General features: G+C 39.6%; 1 protein-coding gene across 2 annotated transcripts in view; it reads right to left on the bottom strand.

Moving 5' to 3' along the window:
- Nucleotides 1–5,805: 5,805 nt before the first annotated feature.
- Nucleotides 5,806–24,330, bottom strand: part of CREB5 (cAMP responsive element binding protein 5) — a gene marked incomplete at its 5' end in the record, with an annotated part of 311,356 nt that continues 292,831 nt past the window's right edge. For both annotated transcript variants that reach the window (XM_084230938.1, XM_084230937.1), the window contains 4 exons: nucleotides 5,806–6,011; nucleotides 6,939–7,047; nucleotides 14,981–15,208; nucleotides 19,049–19,372. In XM_084230938.1, coding sequence (XP_084087064.1) covers nucleotides 5,848–6,011; nucleotides 6,939–7,047; nucleotides 14,981–15,208; nucleotides 19,049–19,372 — 825 coding nt within the window. In that variant the 3' untranslated portion in view covers nucleotides 5,806–5,847. The remainder of the gene's footprint in view (nucleotides 6,012–6,938; nucleotides 7,048–14,980; nucleotides 15,209–19,048; nucleotides 19,373–24,330) is intronic.

Here is a 24,330-nt window from a genome sequence, read left to right as displayed (position 1 = left end):
TTTGGACAATCTTTATATTCCAATTGTCCTAGAACATTGTGTTTGAATAGAGTCATTTTTTTTTTTCTGGGTCTTTTCATAAGATCCCAAACCCCATGTCCTCTCCAGGGAGAACATTTCAAGCTTATCTTTTCTCCAAGACAATCCTTAAAGGCAGAACTCCTCTCTCAATGAGGCAGAGGTGATTTAGCAGAACTTAGAAGGAAAGAGGGTGAGTAGGTCTTCTTTTATACTGGCTGGTTGGGAAGGGCTCTTTCTCTGAAACCCCCTCCAGTTGAGCACTGATAATACCTTTCATTATCTTCTCTAGTCTATAGCATTGGTATTCTAAAAGCAAGCCAGAATCTAATGAGTTTATTGTGCATACAATTTTAATGATGGTTTTAATGCTAATTTATTCAGAGTCCACATTCTCAGTTCAGAGGCTAAAAATGACTGTTAAAAAAAAATCCTATAAAGTTCTACTGCAATGTAAGAAAATCTTAAATGGCTTAAGAAGAGCTTTCTAAATCTTGACTTCCAATGAATTAGATATTGTAAATGTGGTCTAAATATAACAGTTGATAATTGCTGATTCTCTTCCAATGATAAGCTTAGAAAGGTATAGTGTGCCACTTGAGAATATTAATCTTCTAACAAATGCTGGCAATTTGGACTTACTCTCCTCTTCAGCTTGCGGTTAAATAGTTTTGTTTTTTTTTTTTCTTAAAAAATAGACAATTTATAAGGAAAAAAATATATAAACACTCTTTAAGCAATTTGGTTACAAGCATTACATCACAGAAAAATTCCACAAGGAATAGTAAAATATTTTGAATGGACATTTTTTCATTTTCACATGATGAGTTAGAATTTTTTTTTCTTTTCATTTCTTTGTTTTGGTATTGGATTTTATTTGTAAGTTTATTGCTTCTGTGTCTTTTTGTCGTTAGATTATAATTGTACAATAGAGGTGCTGTCCCTAATAACCTTACAAGGCAACATTGTATTTTTGAGACCCAGGAATGAAATAGATAGGGCCGCTGTTACTTCAGCAGCCTCAGAGAGACGATGGCTAGGACAATAGTCCGAGTGCACCACGATGCACGAAAGAAGTCTCCTGGCTCAATCAGGACACTTTGGTTTGGAAGATGAGATAGAAAATTCTTAAATGTAGCTTAGCTGCTGCCTCACATCTGTTGCATAATATATAACATTTTAAAAAACATGCTATGAATACAGGGATAAAGAGTATAAACTGGCTCTTCTTGGCATTCTCGTAGCAGGCTTCACCTAGGCTGATGTGAAAAACACGTCTTCACTATGCTACTAATGAACGCACGCAAAAGTACCTGGTGCGAATATTCGGTGAAAGTATTTTTAAGATGCAGCGCAGAGCCTTAGGGGTTCAGGGGGATTGGAGAAGGTCCAGAGCGAAGGCAAGTTTGAGGACAGGGAGGAGGTTCCAGAGAGAACAAGAGAAATGGAAAGGGATCAAAAAAGCTAAAGTGCAATTTTAAAATATAAATTACTTTAAACGCAGAAAAGAGATTCTAAAGTTTCTAAAGTTGCTACTGTTGGCATAGGCACGGTTTTATTCAAATTTAAATGGGTTGTTTCCTTCCCCTTCTCAGATATACTGCATAATGGAGCTTGAATGGCTTAAAGCTACTGCACATTGTTCGGGAAGGGACAAAAAAGGGCACTAAGGAGGCTGATTAGTGCAAGGCAACCTAGGAAATTGGGGTGGGGTAGAGAGAAGCAGAGATGAAGTTTTTACACTTTTTCAAGAAAGCTGTTCCAGTTAAAGTTACTGATTCCCTTTAGCAAAACTCTGCTTCCTAAAAGGTTAAGACGTTACTTTCAAAATGAAAAAAAAAAAAAAAAAAAGAAATGTTAAAAAAAAAAAACCTGTTTGGAACAGAGATTACAAAGATAACTCACAGAGCAATAAAAATCCTTAAAATTTCTATGCACAGAGATCTAAGCAAACATTTCCACCACATGATGGAGAATAGCCATTTGAAACCCTGAAAAAGGAAGATACACACAACTAGAGCAGTTTATTATGAACTAATACTTTAGAAAACAAGTAGATCCTACAGAAGAATACTGTTCAAATGGAATGTTTAAAAATAACATTTATTAATAAATATCTTATAAAATTCTAAATTAATAGATTCCTGTTCAAATTTTGCTTTGGTCCTTGAAATTTCACTGTATACACACACACATACATATATATTTTCTTAGATGGTTTTTATTAACCAGAAAGAAGCACATTCTGTGCTCACTGGATGGCTAGGTTTATAGCAGTTACTGATGCTTAAAACCCCCCAGTCAAGGCTGATCTTTTACCTCAGCTGGTTTATAATTTTAATGACAAACTCAACTAACACACAAAATTGATTTCACTCACAGGCACCAACCACCTGAACTTCACCACCGACACGCCTCTGGGCAGAAGACGGGCAGTCTTTGATTTCTTTGCTCTAGTAGGCTCCAAAGAGCATGTGCTCCCAGAAAGCCACCCTAATAATCATACAAGTGATGGCACACAGACTGCCTCGCCCCCACAGGCCCTGTTAAGACTGTGACTTGCATACACTGACATGGAGGTAGGACAGGGGTGAGTGAGAGTGTGAACGGGAAACACTGGTCTTAACATTGGGTTCTAAAATGAGCACATTCATGCTTAGTTAGGATTTCACTATTCCCGCCCTGGCAGCCTATATTGAGAAATATCTTTATGAGAAATATCTTTACGAGAAACGATCAAGATGAGGATGCCTCCACTGAGGTGAGGATTAGAAACACTATCAGGTGCACTTATCTAGTTATTGACTCAGGTACCTAGGCAGAGGAGGCACGGTGGAAGTTTCCAGATGGGCTGGCAGTGACTTCAGAGGCAGATGCTGCTGATACAACACCCCATGCGAGTAAGGAGAGGCAGTGCCGGCAGGGAAGGGACCATTCCTCCTGGGACGGGTGCTCTGAGGCCATTAGAACAGATTCGTGCAAATGGGGATCGACGGCCCAGTCACGGAGGGAGAGAGGAGAATGGGGTGACAAGGAGATGTTTTCCCAGATTGGCAAAAAGTGTAGAGCAAGAAGGCAGCGTTTTCGGGTTGACTGATTAATTCACCTTATTGTTTGGCAAAGGCTGGGCCTGCCAGTGAAATGCTTCATATTGATAAGCCCAGTGTTGGATTTGACCAATGAGTTTTTCTTCGGGATTTCTAGAAGCACTAAGGCTCGTTGGCATCTTTCACTGACTGTATTTCCACACTGCTAATGAACATACCTAAAGGCCCTGAGTATAACAAGAAGACAGTTTATTCTAATTATACGTTGAGGCCCGTTTGCTATCGTGCATGTGTGGTTGGTTTGCCTACTTAGCATAAAAAACAGACATAATTGAGCTATATATAATGCACATCAGTCAAACTGTCAAGTTGCTGAATTAAAACTCAGGCAAGTTCTTAACTGCAAAGGCTTTCAGTTTAACAACTAAATATTTCAATCAAGAGGTGGATCAGAAGTAAACCATCATTTTAGTGACAGCCTACTCCCTGGACATTCTGATATTATCAGTGGATTTTTTAAAAATCCATATCATTAAGTGCTATGCATGCAGTAAAAAAAGAAAAGTTTTTGTTTACTTGAAACAAAGCAAAAATAAAAATAAGAATAAAAATATTCAAAAATCCAACCAAACAAACATTTCAAAGAGCTCTTTTTTCCTTTTTGTAGGGGGACACATAGTCCTAAAAGGAATTTTGAAAAAATTATATTTTATTTCAAAATAGAGATGATGTTAATGTCTTTTTTAGTGCAGTCTTAAACATTTCTTAGGAAGACAGGTTAAAACAGCTGTTTACGGCTAGGATTAAAAAAAAAAACTATGAATTCAGTATTTAAAATACTTAAAAATGATATGTTTGCCTAAAATATAATAGAAAATCCTTTTCATTTGCATTTTTTTTTCTTTTTTCTCTTTTCTCTTTTTTTTTCTTTTGCTTTTGTTTTGATCTTTACAGGATATATCCTGTCATGAGTTTCACTGGACACGTCAAACCTTCTTTTCAGAGTACTGCACAGGTGGAAAAATTGTTGATGAATATTGATTTACAAAGTAAGTTATTAGATAGAAACCTAATAATAAAAATCAGGCTTCATGACCATATTTTCTTTTTTTTTCTCTCCAAAATAGATTCTTACACTATTGTGAGAAGAAAAAAAAAAACCATCTTTCCATCTTTCCCTTTTTCAACTTTTATAAAAAGCCACACCTTTGTAAAATACTATTCTTTTAAATCTCCTGAACACACACACACACAAACACGTGCACTTAGGAGGTCAGGCATTGGAATGGAGATGAAACACCAGCACCTGTCTAGACTGCGAGCAAGAAAGGAGCTCCTGGTATTGTGAGATGCAATATTCAAACATTAGCACAGTAGGATGGCTTGTTTCAAGGAGGCACAACTGTGGTTTGGGTCTCTGATTTTTACAATGGGCAAGTCCACATCAGTTGTTGAAAATATAAATCAGAATTATTCAGAAGTGAGGGGTAGCCGTGTCCACGGGTTTCTTTCAGCAGCCAGAGTGCTTTAACTGCTGTGGGAGGCCTGAAAAGCAACCCTATGGAAGCATTAGGTTTTCTTCTCTTTGTTCCTCTAGTCTGCTTTCACCCACCAGAACAGCAAAGCTGGTTCCATAGGCTTAAGAAAAAAAAAAAATACCAGTAAATCTTAGGCTATTAGCAGCTGATGATTGAACAATGTAATCTGTGTAGTGAATAGAGGACTTCTGAATTATTATATAGTGCATGGATTTTCAACATTACAGACAGGCCATATAAAACCAGTTGTAATTTGAGGGTGTGATGTTAGAGCCCCCCGAATCATAATTTGGGATTTCACAATTGAGGCTTACAAAGCTCTCTTCCCTAGTATCCCGACAGCTGGCATTCAACAACGCTTCACCTATGTCTAAGCCACCTTTTATTTGCTCTGATATTAAAAACATTAAATCAGGCACATTAAGCATCTCCTGGTTACTATTTTATAAAAAGCAAGAGTTGAATGAACTCCAGCTGTGGGTCACAGGCAAGGGAAGCAATGGTTAGGTCCACATTTTTCAGGTTTGCTTTTTTTCCCACTAAACATTATTTTCTTCTTGATCTGCAATGCTAATGGGGTAAAATAAGACAAAGGAAAGTTCTACTGAAGAGTAAACAGGGAGTCCAAGAAAAAGAGGAAATGGAGAGTGGAACTGGACATGGAGAAGGTGGCCGGAGAGGAGGAGGAGAGGTGGTGAGATGTTTGGTGGTTCTATTTGGACATCAGTGGATCTTATAATCTTTTATAATAAGAGGGGAAAAGGCTCTGTGATTATCTGGGATTCTGGTGACATCACAGCACACACTCAACGCGTGTTATGATGCCTTCAATTTCTCACCCAGTTACCTTGGATCTGTTTACTTGACATCTAGGTATGCCTCATTTTGGCTAAAAGCTGCGGTTTAACAAGAGTCAATGTTTCAGGCAAAGGGTTGGACTGATAAGAATGAAACCATGACTATATACAGAAAGTTCAGTTTATAAACACGTAAGTGGTACCAGAAAATTGGAGAAAAGCACCAAAGCATTTCCCAAGCTGATAGCTATTAATTGCATAACTCCCTTTTTTCTTATATAACCAAGTATAAAAGACAACATTTCCATAATAACTATAAAAATGAAAGCCAGTCTTTGAAGGGCTGAGGAGTCTTCCAGATCTGAGTTAATTCTAAAAATGCCCTTAAAAGAAAGGACGCATGGTACGCGACAGCTCTTCTTGGAGGCAAGGTCTGACCCGTGGATTTTAAAGAATCGGATTCAGGTCTGTTCTGTGGGTGGTGAGCTGACTGAGGGTGGAGCTTCCTACCACCTCGCTGACTGCCGAGGAAGTAGTGATGGTGTTATGTTGGATGACTTGCTGCTGAGAGCAAGCAGGGACGGGGCTCGCAGGCGGGCTACTCTCTGGACCTAGGAAAAAACACACATACACACACACCAATATAGCTTTCTTGGGTGGACCCGTGAACCGCTCAGAAAAATATTCCTAGGCATTTACTAGAAATAGAAGAGTCTCACACATTTCCTCCTGGAGGTTAATTTCAAAATGTTTTAAACTGTTGTCACAAAGCTATGCCTTCCCACTTTATAGCTACAAGCAAAGCCATGCTTTCTATATCAGCAAAATGATTTGCTGTGTTGTAGTCTTGGTATGTGAATGTCCCCATCTTGTATTGTCAAATAACCATCCATATATCAAATGTGGAAAAATACTCACATGTGGTGGGAGAATCTGGGTTGCTCAATCTAAAAAATTATTTGAAAATAAATTGACCTTCAGCCGTGAATCCCTGCTCCTCCCACCACCCCCTACTCAACTAGCATTTAACCTATTGATATTTTGGCTACAGAAATGGGAATCTACAAAAGGGATCTACTTTACATACTGGTAAACCAAGACAAGATTACTAGCTCTCCAGCCCAGTGAATCACATGCAGCATATCCTGAGGCATTGGGTGGGATTCCCATTGGAGTGAATCCCAATGCCTGTTGCCCAGCCCATGGATTTCTCTAGAAGACTGCTACCCCACTGGTAATTGGGCTCCAGCCGTCCATTTTCCCACTAGCTGCAGAATTGGAATATAGTAGGATTTTACAATGTGGAATGCCAGGGAAAGACTAGCCAGAATCTTATCAGGAGGTAATGGTGGGATGGTGGTGGGCAGGGGTCAGAAAGGAAATATTCCTCCTGGTACAACAGTCTGGCAGCCACTCAAGAATTCTAGTATGATAGCTGCCTAGGTGTGCAATCTGTACTTCTGCCCTTTCAATAAAATCCAATGCAAAATTAGTGGCAAAAAATTGGACGCTAAAAAAGCAAAAAGTCAGTGACTTACTTAGATATCCTTGTGATTCTTTCTGCATGGCTGTTATTGGACAGTCTTTATGCGTTAACAACAATTGTTTCAGCTGTGCCACCTCGTTTTTCAACATAGACACTTCATTCTGGAAAGAGACATACCAAGGTCATGTTGAGAAGACCAACCCACAGTCCCAGACACTGTGAACAATGACAGGAACAAACTTCTCTTTTGTGTTATGTCCGAATGACATTAAGAATATTATTTAGTCAGGTTCACTTGAACATTTGCAATGGGCTCTCGGTTTGGCCCTCACATTTACCAGGAGCTTTCTGAAGAGACCAGATTTTAACTCAAAAGCTGAATCCTACCATAAGGGCAGATCACACCCTTGAGTTGGACTCTAGAGCTGGGTTACTTGGGTGGGAACCCCACTCTACAGTTACTGTGCTCCCAAACAGCTACCGCAACCCAGCAGAGCATCAGTAACCTTATTCATGAGGATAAAGAGTGCAAAGTTCTTCGGTTGTTGTGAGGATTAAATGAAAACTCTTAGACCAATGCCTAACACATATTAAACACTCAATAAATTTAGCTACCATAGTGATCACCTGCACTGTCTTACAAGCTCAGTTGACATTCAGTAAGAAGAGAAGATGAATTATGTGAGGCATGTATTGGGAAGACTTGTGTGGTAGGATTAGCGGCTGCTAATGAAATGACTAATCTACCATCAGATTTCCCCCAAACAAGTGCTAAGTGAGCTATAACTCAGCAGAGCACTTTTCACTGCGTGATGTCCATTTAGCAGGAGGCATGGAAACCTGTGTAACAATTATTAATCCTCACCAGGTGGGATGAGTCAGTCCAGGGAGACAAGGGACAATGAAGTTTTGGGCAGACTGAATTAATTTTATTGATTCATTAACTAGATAGGCTAAATTCAGTTTATAAACTCTTTCCTCTCCAACTATCAGAGTGTTGTGGATTTTGTGTGTATTTTTTTCCTGTTGACTTAGGAAAATGCCCTGAATATCCACTTTCTGTAGTAATTCACAAACAGGTTCATAGTTTTGTAAAAAAAAAGTACTTGGCACCCCTTGTTTACCAGTGTAAATGGAGATTAGATGGTTGGCTTCAGGTGCATCCACTTGATAAAAGTAAACTGTAAACCTAGAATGATCTCAAATAAGCCATTTTGCAGTTGTTTGAAAAACACCCTTTCTCTGGTTAGTGTTCATTTGTGGCTGCCAGGCATTATATTCCACAAGTTGGAGACTTTTAAAAAGCTAACATATAGAAAAGGACGTTTTAAACATTGCTGTCATTAAGTGTAGCTACACTTTCTATATGAACTTGGTCTTTCAGGAATGTATTTATCACCTAGGAAAGTAAGTTTGGGATTCTAGAAGTTAATTTGAAAAGTCTTTTTTTTTTTGAAACCTGTTTCACAGAATAAATACTTCTCATTTTCAAATTCATTTGAAAAATAGATTATAAGGAACTGCATGCTGGATTACATACAACATAATTAAAATATCACGTGCAAAATGTTTTCTTTTTCTCCTCCATATGAAAAAAATACAAAATAAAAATGCCTATCTGAGAAATTAGCACTAATGATGAATAAATCACTTAATTGCAGAGGAAAATTGCACTTAAATCTGAGAACATTTAGGAAAGAGCATCACACTTTCTGCCTTCAAATAACTATGATTGATAAGGGATTCTGTCAAAGCTAAAAGTCACCGTTGTCAATTCGAGCTCAGTGGGATAACTTTATTTATAGGATAATTTATTTAGCCTTAAATACTCTTTCCTTTCTGATTTTATGCCCATTTCAGATTGCCTTCCTTGCTTTCCCCAGCTCCCTAGCTGCTTAAAATAGCATGTTTAAAAGAAAGTCACTTTTAGACCATAATATAAAAGGCAATCCCTGTTAAAAGCAAAACAAACAAAAACAAAACAAAAAAGGATTGTGAGTTTTTTTTGTTGTTGTTTCAGGATGAAATACCATATTATCATTTTATTTGCATTTGGACTATAGAAATAACACCCTTCCTAAATCACAACTGTGAGGCATCAGCAGCCTAAGGAGATACTCTCAGCTGCAGATAATGCAGAAAATGAGTCTTAAAAAATGGAGTCAAGTTCCAATTTTTAATCTACCCACCTTTTTCTACTTTGACCTAGGAAATAACAAACAAGGTAAGTATTTAAAACAAAATTTGCTATTTTTTAGTTCTGGAGGAAAAAAAAATCCTGTTTGGGGGCCATCTTGGAGAGTTTAGTCTGCGTTTCTTGCCCCATTTGGTCCTGAAACAGTCACTCTTTTCTAGGCAGTGTTTGATTCCCAGGCACAAAAGGTTCACTGCCCCTTCCTTAAGAAACACTTGGAATATATTCTCTGGGTTTCTACAGGAGCTAACTGCCTATAGTTCTTGGCACACCCTAAATCATTTCATAATAAACCTGTTGCTTGAATGAGAGGCCAAAATAAAATAGCATCAATTATCAGGATGAGTAGCATGTGTGGTGCTAGAACAAAAGTTTGACACAAAGTAATAATATCAGTGGCCTTTGTGGCTAGCAAAGTGTTTTCTTAATATACCAGTTTAGAAACTGAGGCTCTGAGTCTTGTAAGGATAGGTAAAAAATTTTAATGTAGCCACCTTTTCTGCATAGTTTCTACATAGAAACTATGTTCTTCCACAGGGGTATGTCCCACTTCTCACCAGACTGGGCTGGGGCTGGCGGGGTCTCAGAGATATGGTATGTATACACAATGGAATACTACTCAGCAATCAAAAAAGAAACTCGGGCCATTTGCAGCAACATGGATGGAGCTGGAAGAGATCATGCTCAGCAAAATAAGCCAGAAGGAGGAAGAAAATATTGAATGGTTTCACTTATAAGTGGAGCATAGGAAAACTGAACAAAGGGTCAGGAAAAAAAGGCAAAACTTGCAAGCTGACCATAGACTTGAGGCAAACAGCAAGGGAGGGGGCAGGAGAGGGTCAGAAGAGGAAAGGGATGAGCACAAGGGACTATGGTGATGGTTCATGGATGATATGGTAGTGGGAGAAATATGAGGACTACATTTGAGGGGAGAACAATGATGCAAGAAAATAAATTAAAAATAAATTTTAAAAAATGTAGAAATGTGACAACTGACCATCATTTTAAAGATATTGTGAATATGGATATATTTCTTAATGTGTTAATAATTATGTAATTTAGCTATGTTATGACTGAACACTGAATACCAAATCAGATCCTCCATGGACATAAATAATCAGCCTCTTTTTTAAATCATGTACACGTAACTATGATGCTGATAAGGATGAAATAAAAGTCTGATAGGCACAAATGCAACAGAAATTCACAGGAAATTCTGCCTCCAGCAGAAAAAGGAACTTGAAAGTGGAAATGGAGAAAATAGGGTTGGGTTTCCAACTTGTCACCCAAACAATTGTAAAACGAGGGTTAGACTAGTTTTCTAAGTTCTTTCCACCAAAATACTTTTTTTCTTTAATGCTATGACTATTTCTGTGCTACCTTCTATTGAGAAAACTAATTTGTAGAATAATGTACTTCTCTAAGGAAGGACTCAATCTTAATTTTTATGCATTAGTTAACATTTTTGGTATTCTCAAAGATGCTTTTATTTCAAGTTTTATATTTTATATAAGGGAGCCAGTTTTAGCCCTTTCTGTACTAAGAAATCTTATCAAGGCAGATTCCAAAGCAATATGTATCATTTCATTTTAGCACAATTTTTGTTTCCATACTGTTGAGAGAGTCTTCATCAGTCTATAAGGGAGCCTTTGGCTTAGGAGAGGTTAAGAATCTGCCTTAGAGAGAGAGGAATAAATCATGTGCTGTGCACATGCATAATCATCTTAAAGATTCCATATTGATAAGCTGATTGATGTAGGAAACACACAAACACAAGACTATATTTTAAATAAAAATCCTTTTCAAGGTAACATAAGTAGAATCACCTTGAATTCATTTTGGAAGAGAACAACCAGATAGCAAATGTTTCAAAATGCTTGAAAGAAATCAAATGTGGCCTGCAGCTCTAGTAGGGAAATAAAAACCAGGACTTCTAGAGGCATTTTCTTACTCTGAATTACCTTGTTTTATGAATTGAAGCAAATCACAATTTTTCTAACTCCCGTGGGTATGTTATAATAATAGTTCTAGGCCCTCATATAAAAGCACTTTATAAAAGCAAACTTTTAATAATCAGTATTGATTCTGTTACTGGATCAACCCTTAGTCTTTTTGTTTTTCCAAACTAGTTTGGGTTTGCTACTCTGAAGTAGTTAGCCATTTCAACAGGGATTGTGAGAGAATGGATGTAGTTAGATGGATCTGTTCTTAAGCTCACAAGGTTGCCTTGGGCTGAGGCAGCACCTCTGTAGAGACATTCAATACTACAATAACATACTTTAAACAAACACTCCAAGAAGTCCCTAATAGCCACATTTGCAGTTTTTGGCTTTGGAGATGTCATTTTGTTATATGATAAACCCAGAATGTTTTTCGATGTAAGCAATAGTCTCTGCCAAAAAAATAATTATCAAAATGGGTCCTGCAATACAGAGTCCCTCCCCCACCACACACACTTCTGTGCATGTGTGTAGATTAGCTGAGGCCAGGTTTGGTTCATTCTAAAACAAAGAACTTTCAATTTGTCAAACAACAGTTCCCATCTGGCCTTTTCTCTTGCCAAGTCCCAAACCTGGACTCGTGTGTCTAAAATTTCAGCAGCGACTTAGGCCATGTGTCTTTGCACTCAAAAAGAAAAGCAATTATTTCCATGAGTGACCAGATGATTTCCATATCATCTATGGAACACAAATGATCCACTGAGCACTACATCAGCCGTGGATGGATTTAGAGCTTTCCTAGCCACTCTGTCAGAAAAAGAATGTGAATTCCTTTAGTTGAAGAACTTTCGAGAATGAAGGTCACAGAGCATGGGTTCGGACAAAGGAATTGTGTGGGTCCTCATCCTGACACTTGTGGGTTGTGTGTCTTTGGGGAAGACTCCCTCAAGTCCCCGGACTTCAGTGTAAAAAATCAGATTGGGTGGTTTTTCACATTTCCCTTAATTCCTATACCTGTGTTGACCTCTTGGGTAGAGATTTGTTGTGAGACGAGGAAATGAAGTCTGGGGGTTTGATTTTGTTTTCTTAGGTCTGGTTTTTCCAATCTGGAACTCTAAAGCCCAGCTAGAAGGGTCTATGCTGGAAAACAACTCAAAAGTGGCAGCTGGCCATCCAGACCCTGGGTATTCCGTTTGGCTGGAGTTTGTTTGCTTAGCACCTTCTATTTCTGTTGACTTAAAATTTGGCTCACTGGGCCAGCCTCAAGAGAGACACCTTTTTCTTTTGACAAGGGTCCAGTGAGAGGGAAAGGGTCATTCAGAGGTAGCAGAATCAGAGGTAACACCTATTCAGCATCACCAGGTATGATGCGAAGTGCTGAGCATCCCAGAACACACCGAGTGGTTGTGGCTTCTGTCCCTCTGAGGCCAAGCAGAGGTTGGAAAATATTAACAATTCAGTCTTTTCAGAAACAGTTCCTTCCTTGAGCACTACTTTACCAACCAAAAATCTTGGTATCTGTTGTATAGCCCCTACAGAATTTTTTTAGGTTTTCAGGAGCAAGGGTTCTGGTATTTCTTTGCCTTAGCCATTTTGGCTCTAAAGAGAAGTGAAAATTAACTAATGAAGATCGAGTAAAGGACAAATTTGCCTTCTGTATTTCATAAAAGTGGTAATAAGTAAGCCTATTTTTTATTACATGATGAACCATGACATGCAGCTGACCTCAAAGTCAGTGGCATCTACGCTTTTGCTGGCTCTTTGCAATGACCCCCTCCTCATTTCTATTTTTTAGAACCATGGTCAATGCCCAGGAGTAATTCTGCAAGGACTCATTTTAGTTAAAACTGATTTTACGATAATTTGTTGGCATTGGATGTATATCAGCTGGTCTTTCCTGGCTCCTTCATTTAAGGCAGTGGTTCTAAACCAGGGATGATTCTGTCCCCCGAGCTTTCCCTCCTCCCCAGGGACATGTCAGTTGGCGACTACAGTCCAGAGACTTCAGCTGTCACAACTGGGGAGTAGGCTTGGGATACTGCTCACATTGAGTGGGTAGAGGTCAAGGATAGTGCTCAATAGCTTACAATGCATGGGATACCACAAAGAATTGTTAAGCCCCTAAATCAATAGTGCCAAGATTGAGAAAACTGCACATTTTCAAGTTTATCTTATAGACCTCAGAACCGGTAGCAAGTTCCAGGGATCCCCACACTTTGCTCATTATAGACCTACTACTATAATATTTGCCAGGTCCATACACACCAGAATTTGTATTTACTTAATCTATTTGTACAAATTAACTCATTTTTAATCATTTAGACATATCCTTACCAATGATATCTATGAAACTGGAAGGTTTGATGTTCTAACTGCAGTTTTCAACACACATAAAATAAAAATTAGGATTATTAATATTCAAAGCACTTATCCATGTTCTATCTGAGAATTTCTTGCATACTACTGTGCCTGCCAGGTTCTAGAATGACAGACTTTCAAGTTGGCATGTTGTCGAGGTGCTGAGTCCAGCCATCCCCTGATGGATTGACTTGCCCAGTTGCTTCCTTGCCACTTGGTCAGGAAGCCAGTTCTTGGACACTTGAGATGGGAGCTCCCCTGTTTCTCAACAAACACATAGTGAGTGTGGACAAGGAGCTCACCATGCCAGACACATATTAGAAATGGGGGGCAGGTGGTGGGGCAGAGGGTAATAAGACACCTCCCACCTTCCTACAGCATAAATGGTAATGGGAGCATGTTATCTTATTTCCTCTATATCTTTAGAGGAAAAAGTGCACTTCCCTAAATTATAAAGCTCAGCCCATGTATACCCCAAACTTTCCTTGGATACATTTAACTTAACACTGCATGCCCCAAGATCATTTCTATTGCAGGGAATTGAACATACACAGATTTTGGGGGCTGGCATCTTAATTGCTTCTTTTTAAGGATGTGCAGAGAACCAGGTAGGGGAAGGGGAAGGTGACCTATGAAATATCATGGAGCAGATCCTCCCACTTGGGGCAATCTTCCCTTCTGACCCTCCACTTTTTAGCCATTCTCTCTGCTCCAGGAAGCTCTCGCTTATAACCCACAATGCTTACTGCTACCCACTCCCCAGCCCCGCGCCCCCAACCAGCCCCAGTGCTTGTCACAGATCCATCTAGTTGCCTTTTTTTCTGCTGGCAAGCTGTGGATTCCTTTTTGTGTTAGAACAAGTGCCTTCAACTGCATCATTTGTATGGCATGAAGTCTGTGGAGAGGCCCACGAGACTGGCGTTTCCTCCCCTTCTCTCACTCCCAGAAGTGGCCTTGTTATAAAATGTCCCTGAATGAACTGCCTATGAAAAATGAAAGTCTTGATAAAAGATGCAAATCTTGTCGATTTTGAAAATGAGATGGAAGCTGCCTTTTCTTATAGAGCAAAATAATAACCAGAAATCTTTCTTTCCTCCACTCAACAACAGTGAATCCAGTGTAATCCGGAACAGCCCCCTCACCTGGTGAATATAAAGAACAGCTTTTTAATTGAAGATTCATTATGTGCCAGGCACTGTGCAAACTGTTTTGTACACATTAGTTCACTTACTCCTCCCAACAACTCTGTGAGGTTATTGCTCCCATTCTGTGGATGAGGAAACTGAGAGCAGGAAAGGTTAAACACAGAGGTAATTGCTGAGCCAGGGTTTGAGCCTCAGAACAAAGCCTGTGCTCCCAGCCCTGAGACTTAGCTGGGCAGGTTCTCCCTCCTCAGAGCTTGGTAGACAGACTGATTTAACACTGAGTGGTTTGTTTTGTTTGTAGATGTCCTGGCAGTAGCCAAGCTTGAGGAGGCCTGCAGTTGCCCCGTGGGCTATACCATGTGGTATTAAGGCTTAGGTCAACAAGTGTTTGCCGGGGCAGGAAATGCCAGCTGTACACAGGGCCTTTGAGTCCCGGGAAAGAGACAGTGGCCTGCACCTGAAGTTGCATGTTTGTCTGGGTGAGTTCTTCTGCTTTCTTTTCCAGTGACATCACCCAGACCTTCCTCTTCTGTCTGCAGCGAGTGGCAGCTGCCCGGTTCCGTTCCAGAAATTTCCTCCGCCTCTCGTCAGGATCCTCATCCACCACCCTCCGCCGACGCCCCCCTGTGGGCTGGGGTGGCTGTATTGTCTGGGTTGGCTGCATCTGTTGTGTGGCTGGTGAAACCTGCTGCAAAAGAGGGAATGGTGAGGGGAGAGGGAAGAAACCCAGGCAAGTGCTGAAACTCAATGCGGAGAGTCATTGCCCTAGAGTGCTTATCAACCCTGTTTTCTAAGAATGAAGTAAACAGTGAAATCACACTCCTGGGGGGAAAATAAAGTGGCACTCAGCTATATTCTATGATGTTTTAGCAGGATATAGGAGCGACTTGTGAAATGAGAGTCAAGTAGATTTTTCCCTGACAGAGGGGCTTGACTGAATCATGAGAGGAAATACTTTTCCCCCCCTTAAGATGCATTTAAAAAATGTGAACTGCCAATGGATAGCAATAGGTGAAAAAAGACAGGTCAATGTTATTGTAACAATATTGATGAGACTGCCGTCACTTGCAGAAATTTCCTGGGCGGGTTGTGAGTGCCTTTCATTCTTACGGCTTCAAAGCATGTTTCTAGAACACACCTCAGGGACAAGCTGCCACTGTGCGTCTGTCAAAGAGCCCTGAGACACCCAGAAAGGGACATCCTGTTTTCACTATTTCCCAGTTCTTAGCACAAAAGACTGGCTTGACCCGCAAATTCCAGATGGGTCTACCTGCTCCTCAGAGCTCTGTGCTGGGGAAGGACGGTGGGGCATCCTTGTAAACCACACATTATAAGGAAATCCTAGGAGTGGCAAAGCACTTTATTAAAATGTTTTACTATGCTTATGGATTCCTTGTCAGGTCTGCTTGGGGCTCAGAACATCGAAGGTTTTGGAGACTCCCACACATACAGCTTTATTTCCCTTCATGAGGCAGACACACAGCACCTAGTCAAATTTCTACAACCAACTCTTTATGTGTCTGGACACTAATGCTTTCCCTAATGCACTGTACACCTTCTCCTTCTTCATTCTCAATAAAGGGTGTTTTTTCCCCTTCCATTTCTCAGTCACTCAGGCTTATGGCTGTAATACCTATAAAGCTGTTTTACAAGAGACATTTAACCTGCAGAAATAACAGGCAAAAAGTTTTTAAAATGAAAAACCCAGCAACCTTTCTACAACATTTCAACCCTCTGCTTGAAATCAATCAGAATGACTGTAATTGCACTAATAATGACTACTGTTTGACATGAGCTAACTGATAGTGATATACTTTAATTCTAAACTCTACCAAACTTTATATGACTAACTGTAAAAGAATCAGCTCAGAACTGAGGTTGGAATGTATCTCAGTAATTTTATTTAAAGTAAAGACATTTTTAAAAACTGTTTATTGCTGATTCCTTTCCTCCCAATCACACAGGGATAACAAAATTAATTGTCTAAGTTCTTATTCACCAGAGGGACTGTGGAAGATGTAATCCTTGTTACTGGCAAAGGATTTAACACTTGTCATTTCAGATGCTAACCCCTGAGCTAACTGCTATAAAGCAGAGCATTAGGAGGGAATGTGCTAACTTGGTTCTTTCTGCCTTTCTTTTTTTTTTTGTGTGTGTGAATTAGTGATTTCTTATATCCAGCTTTCTACAGGACTCTTCAGGAGGCTAAATCTCTATCTCCACACTAAAGCCTCTTCCTTTAACTTCAACCTAAAGCCTCTTCCCTTAACTTCAACCAACCTTTTTCCCTGAAGCTTTTCTGTGCCTTCACCCAAGGAGGTAAATGATGTCATGGTTTCACATTCAGTCCAGATTCAGGATTCGAGATTTGATTTGTTTAAGAGAAATTCCTGGTGACCAGGAAGTGACACCAGGACTCTGAAATCACATACTTATATGCAAGAGAATCACAAAAAGTCAGGAGAAATTCAAATGCAACCCTAAGATCATAATTGGTGTTCTTGGTGTTTATTGTTACTTACAGTTTTATTTTTAAAATGAAATTCTGTGGACATAGATACACTGAAAATTATGATCCAAAATAACTAATTGTGATTTCAAAAATACATAATTTATGCCAAGTCACCTTAGAATCTCAGAGTTGAAAAGACCTAAAATAAACCTCTATTCCTACTCTACGGATGATCATACACTTAAGCAACATGACACTATCTCAGTAACCAACCAAGTTAATACGGTATAAGAGCAACATTTTGCATACTGTCTAAACGATCTTGTTCAAATATTAACAAGACCCACCTGGACTTTTTTCCTTTTTGATATAGGATAAAAAAGCAATTGTTTGTACCGCTAATTATAATAGCAATTAACTAATTGCATATACAATTGGCCACTTACTGACTTGAAATGGAGGGCATTTGGCTAATTGGTAATTACCTAATGAATAGCTTTTATAGTCAATGAACTGTTAAACTTGACTGTGAAGTAACTTGCCCAAAAGGCAACCAAAATTTGATACTATCCCTTTCCTTAAAAAATATGTACACATGTCAATATATTTGCCTATCATTTGTAGTTTCTTCTAAATTCATGTCCTACTACTATAGCAGATGGCTACAAAGGTGCTTTGGGAAACATTTTATTGCTAAACTACTTGCTAAACTTCTATTATACCTATTTGGAATTGATCATGGCTAACAAGTATTGAAAACTGTGCTTTATAGTCTCTTATTTAATACTCATCAAAGTCTATGAGTCTTTCATTATCCCATCTGGCAGATGGGAATACTGAGGAAAGTTAATAGAGTGACCACAGTTAATAGAGTTAATAGAGTGACCACAGGGCAAGGAAGGGGGGGGGAAATTAGAGTTTTCTGACTCCGAAGCCTGCACTTTTATTTCCTATACAGAACACTTCTAAGAAGCTTGGCAAAAGTAAACTCATCTAAAGAATTAGCTTATCTACTGAATAGATTAGAGAGTTGCTTGTGAGTGACCCATTTATGGGTGGCTATCTGGGTTTGGTATGTGTTAAGAGAGAGGGTTCAAGAGCTTGAAAGCTGTTTGGAGTGACACCCAGAGGAACATGATACAGGAGACAGTGAATAAGTGTTATTTGGCGGGCCCACATTTCAGACACCATCCTGACCCAGCTGGATGGAACCTGGCAGCATGGGATGGGCGGAGGGGACTGATGGAGGTCATCCTGCATGAAGATCCAAGGGCCAGCCATGCTCCTAGACATGCCCTTTATCCACTTACTAAAGCAAACTCGGGTACACGGACCCGCCTCTCTTGGCCTGGGTGACATAACGTCTGCCTGGTCCCCCAACCCTCTTTCTGTTGAGTCTAAATACGGGCTTTCTTTCTAGCCACTCCTGGTGACTCTCCACCCCTGGGATTTGGCCTTTCTCTTGAACTGATCATCTACAGAACTTGGCTCTCTGTCTGCTCCTCCAACGCATTTCACATTGGGTGGGATGAGTCACCTTTCTTCACCATTTACACAGCACCTTAGGCCCTCGCATTCATTACCGAGCTTCTTTGTCTGCCTAGAATTGTTACCGTTTAGATTCTTAACTTCTGTTACTCAGACGATTGCCCATTGTATTTAACTTCCATTTTACAGGTGACCAAAATAGTCTCTATGATGTTAAAAAGCACCATAGCTAGAGCCACGATTAGAATTAACTTGTTTTTCTCATTCTTTATTCACTTCTTTCTTCACATGCTTAAATTTTTTCTAATCCTACTCTTTTTACTGCTTTATTAGGGCTAAGTTTGTAACACATTGCAAAAATAGATTTCAGAGAACTTGAAGGTTATATATATCCTTTGAGATGAGGCTTGAAATTTACCATCTTTATGGAAACTAAGATCTGCTAGGGTCCTATGGGTAGCCGTTACCTCCTGGGAAATGAACACAGTTTCCCAGATTGTTGTCAGCGACACCCCTCCCTTCTACTCCCAAGTAAGAATTTGCTCTATTAACAAGAAGTGGGAAGGAGATCATGAAAAGGTGTACCTGTGCTTGGTTGCCGGAGTGCAGGGGTGGGTGTGGCGAGGTCTGGTGATGTGCTGGGTGTGCATGAAGGTGGGAGTGGGAGTGATGATGTGGGTGGTTCTGCTGGTGATGGGGCTGCGGATGAGGATGGTGCGCTGGGTGCTGGTGCTGGTGCGGGTAGGGGTGATGGGCTGGCAGTGTCTGGTGCTGATGCGGGTGCGAGTGCATGTGATGGTGTGGTGTCTGGTCCTGCCGGGAGCCCATCATGTCCATCATGTGTCCCATGGTGTTCATATTCCCATTTGACATGGCAGCGGGGTGATGAGTCAAGGCGGCCTTCAACCTCTGAAACAGAACAAAACAGGAGGGTGACAGCTGAAGTCATATATACAACAGGGGTTTTAAATCAAAACAACTCGTATTCAGTTCTAAAACTTTATGGTATTATTGTTAACATTTTTTTTTTACTGGTAGCAATATGGCATTTATATTAATTTCATATTTTCATATATATTGTAGCAATAAGAGAACCAATGTTAGCCACAAATATTAATTAATCCAACTGTCAGAGCAGATGAGTGGGCGATCCATTCAAGATTTGGACACTCTACTAAAAGGTATTTCCTACTGTTCAATTGTTCATATTCTATTGACAGTCAAATGCAAGTTTAAACCAATTAGAACTGCTCAACATGATGGGGCACTCAACAAATGGCCCATCTGATCTGGCACTGTGTTGTATAAAGGTCACGTGAAAATACAAAACAAAACGCTTTCCTTGCAAAGATTTTTTGAATACAAATAATTTAAATCTTAGAATACAAGAGCAGCACTGTTATTTTAGGGCTGTAAATTAGGTTAGTCATCTTTAACTTCTGGAGGTAATGTTAAGATCCTTTCCATCTTATTATCATGATATCTCTCGTGGTCCCACCCAAGTCTAATTTTTCTCACATAACGAGTTTCTTGATTTCAAAAAGGGAGTAAAATGGGCCTCCCTGGTGGCACAAGGCATTAAGCACAGCATTGTAAAGCTATCCACAGCTTCTGCAGCACAAGTTTGATCCCCGGCTGGCCATGGAGCTCCCCACATGGCGCAGAAGACCTCTCCTGTCTTGCCTGCTGCTTCCCTCAGCAGTGTATTTCAGTAGATCTGCCTATTCTGTTCCCCACTCTGTCTCTAGTGAATCCTCTCACCCCCCATACCTCTGGCCCATACTCCAGTTCTTGTATGCATTAATAAATAAATCTTTAAAATGAAAGGGAGTAAGGAAAGTAGAAGACTATGGAGCAGTGCATTTCTTCGAATCATACTGAACAGGTATATATCTATTGCCAGGTATATTTCTAACACAAAAGCATTATCCATTAACAAGCAAAGAGACATGCACACAAATAAGTGCTCTCTGAGTGTCAGGCAGGGGCAGCAAACTTTTTCTATAGAGAATCAAATAGTACATTGTTTGATCACCATGTGCTTCAGGGTCTCTGTCACAGCTCCTCGACAACTCCTTGACTTTGTCCTTTTAGTGTAAAACTGGCAGTAGACAATATGTACATGGGATGGCATGCAGTGTTCCATACAACTTTACTTAGGGATAGGACATTTGATTATCATGTCCTTTTCACATGAGGTGCTACTTTACTTTCAATTTTTTAAAATTATTAAAGATTGTCAAAAATATTCCTTGGTCATGTGCAAAATTAGGCAGAAGGCCAGATTCGACCCATGGGCCACTGTTTGTCATTCCTGATGTCAAGACTCTGTCAATAATCAGTTTAGTCCCGGTTTCTTCAAAATTGTTTTTTCTTGTACAAAGACAATTATCATTATATCCTGAGGGGCTTGATGTGCTCACTATTGCAAAATACAGTTACTCCTTGGAAATGTGTCTTTCCTGCAGGTGAGAGTCTAGTTGGCATGCTCACGTGGCTTCATGAAGTATTTACTAGGGGACTCAAAGTTCTCTCTCCTGATTTGTGTTCTTATCTTATCAATGATAGTGGTGTGTAATCACTGCAAAAAGGAAAGAATTGTATTTAAATGATGATCAAAGCATTCATGGTCTACTTTGTACTGAACTTAGTATTTTCAGCTGTTTAAACTTGATAACTACTAACCCAATCAAAATCTTTTAGTTAAACAAAGAACCTCTACTTGTAAAAAAAAAAAAAAAAAGGAGGGGCCTTGGCAGATTATATTATATCCAATGATTATAATCATTGAAAACATTTCTTATATCCTGATTCAGTCACCACTGAGTGCACTTGCCTCCTTTTTCATGGATAGAGACCACTGCAAACAGCCACTGACCTTCATCATGGTAAGACTTCCTGAATCCCTGGGAAAATTGGCTAGGTATTTTGTTTACTACTAATTAGAAAAGTGAACCAATACTCTCATCTTCAAATCGTAAAAATGATTTAATTGTTTTTATAAAAAATGCTCATTATAAAAAATTTAAGCACTGCTTAAAGGTACAATGAAGTCAGCAACAAATGAACCAAATGCGTTGTTTATATTTGATGGGTAAACAGCATTCCAGACAACTCCCCACATATACACACAGAGTGGAGTAATTTTATTACACTGGCATCCTAATAGCATGTGGTTTCAAAACTTTTATTTTGTACATAACATAAACAAAAGAAGTGAAAATCAAATGAATTGCAGATATGTTTATTTACCCCAAGAAAATTTCTATATGCTATCTCCAAACTCAAAGTGAAGAAAATTATGAAAAATAGTATGCAGAAATCATTATGTTCTTTAAAATAGGTATGCTAGATAGGATCAATGGATTTTCTAAACCATTGTTTATAATTTTATTATTATAAAAATATATAGATGCAGAGTAAAAAAAAAAATCAACTATGATGAGAACTCAGTTCTTAGGTGTAAAAGTGAAAGTCACCTGCCTCTCTTCCGTCTCTCAGTACCACTTCTCAAATAGAACCCCTTGTGTTCTCAGACATTCTCTATGCATTTATGAGAAAACATTTGTGCAGACCCCATGAAGGTCCACAGTTTTAAGCCTTGGGTTTGTTTTTTTCACTGTAACAATGTACTTGGACAGTTTCCTGTATTGACAAAAACAGCAAATAATAATGGCCGGCATGATTGAATAGTCACCATGTGCCAGTCTTCATTTCAGGCTTCAAAAGTATAGACTCACCTAATCTTCAGAGCAATCCTGTAGGGCCAGAAAGAGGCTACGCCACACGACCCCACATGCTGCCTCCATAACCCCTTTGAGAAGGGGTGAGAGGGAGTGGGAAGGTATGCTGTGCACACTTTGCAAAAAAAAAAAGGTGTTCTGTCACCTCCCATCATTGAAAGGAAAGAGCAGAAAGGAGAGAGAGCCTAGAAAAGTTGACAAGTACGAGGCCAGGGCTGTGCAATCCGGCAGCGGCCTGTGTGTGTGTCACTCGGCACACAAGTGGAAAGCCAAAAACACTTTTTCTGAAACTTGGCAGAGGGAAGGGTGGATGGTAAGAATTTCCAGGAAGCTCCACTGCAGCAATAGATTATCCAGGACTGAATACGATCACTTCCCTTGTATATGCAAAGAATGGTTACTTACATTCCCACAACACAGAGGTCTGAAGAGGCCCACCTATCTCTTCTCTCTGCCGCTACTTCCATGCATATGTGACACTTTTAGGTTTTTCTGCTTATTCAGGGGATGAAAGTCAAAGTCTTATTATGGCTTATGCACAGGCATTTCTGAGCGTGGCCCTGCCTTCCCGTCAGTCCTTGCTCGCCCCAACCAGGCCACACAGGCCGTGTGTGTGAAACACTTCTTGCCAGGAATATTCCTTCCCTTTTTTCAGACATTCTACAGCTCTGAGCTCCAGGTACTCCTCAGTAAAACTCTCCCTGGTCTCCTGCTCTAACTCAACTCCTGTAGTTACCATATTCTTCTTTTTAAAATTCACTGTGTAGCTAGAATTCAATTAATATTCTAACCTTTCCAGACTGTAAGCTTGATCAGAGTAGGAATCATGTTAGATGTTGCTCAGTGTTAGAGTCAAGCTCTAGCAAACAGCCTGGTACATAAGTGGACATCGAATTCTTATTTTTGGAATATATATACATATGCATGAATAAATGAATACATGATGCTTTCTGAGGCTTATGAGGAGGATGCTGCATTTTCATCTTGGATTACTGAAGCTTGCATTTGTATGGGAGAATAACTAGAGTCAACTAAGAATCGATGGTAGAAATCATGCAGACTGACGGGCTATAAAAGGGCCATCTGAAGAGCTCCCTGCTCCACACCCTGTATGCCCTCCAAAAAATGGTAACAGAAGAAAGAAAACATAAATGAACCTAAGGCGTACACACTAACTTCATCTTGATATATTTTTCCTGAAAAAGTATCATGGAAAGTTGACAAGCTGTTTAGGAGTGGGCCGCGATATTATTCCTTCAGTGCTACAAACAACTTTTCCATCTTTAATTAGGAGCAAATGGAGCCTGACAAATACTATGCAGCAGATCGTCATCTCTCAAATAATTAGCTTGTACTGTTAAGGGAAATTACTTGATTGCCTCAAGTCTATTCTTGCATGTTTCACACCAAGAGAATAATACCATTAAGGAATATAACATTCCGTGTAACTATTTATTCATTCAACAAATATTTATTGGGTTTCTAGTATGTGCCAGGGACTGAGTTAGGAGTATCATTATTTGCCCACTTACCCAAAGGAAATGGGAAACAACTAAAACCAAGGCTTTTTCAAAGCTCAAGAGAGAAAAAAAAACTCATTTAAGTGTGGAAATGAAGACTCTCAACCATCCCTTAGATTATTTCAGGCCTGGGGTAAGTCCACCCTTCGAGCACCAGCTATGCCATCTTTGAAGGAAAGCAGTGAAGATAGGTTATCATGGAGCTGCTATGTATATGCCACATTTAATATTCTCCACGTCACGTCAAACAGCTTGAGGCACTTCTCAGAGTCTGAAAGGATGCTGCTTCCCTGTATCTTGATGGCAACACAAACCACACACTGTGCATCATTAAAATATATCAAATACAGATATTGGTACCCTAGTACCCCACTCTCTCAGAGATGATAAATGAGCAGTAAATGAGTCCAAGCTGTATTTTGTAGAATGTTTTTTTTCCTTTTGAAGCTGAACTGGGTCTTGTTTTAAGTAACATTCTACACAATGCCAAGAAAAGGCAAGGGAAAGAGAGGGAAATTAATGAGCGAGTAAACATATATTTTTCAGCTGTAAAAACCAGGGCTATTACTGAGGGCTATTACTGAGGTATGACTGTAAGAAAGAA

Source organism: Talpa europaea (assembly GCF_964194135.1).
Source record: "Talpa europaea genome assembly, chromosome: 3".
NCBI classification, from domain to species: Eukaryota; Metazoa; Chordata; class Mammalia; order Eulipotyphla; family Talpidae; genus Talpa; species Talpa europaea.
The sequence above is the reverse complement of the archived record's forward strand: the minus strand, read 5'-3'. Positions and strand labels throughout refer to the sequence as shown.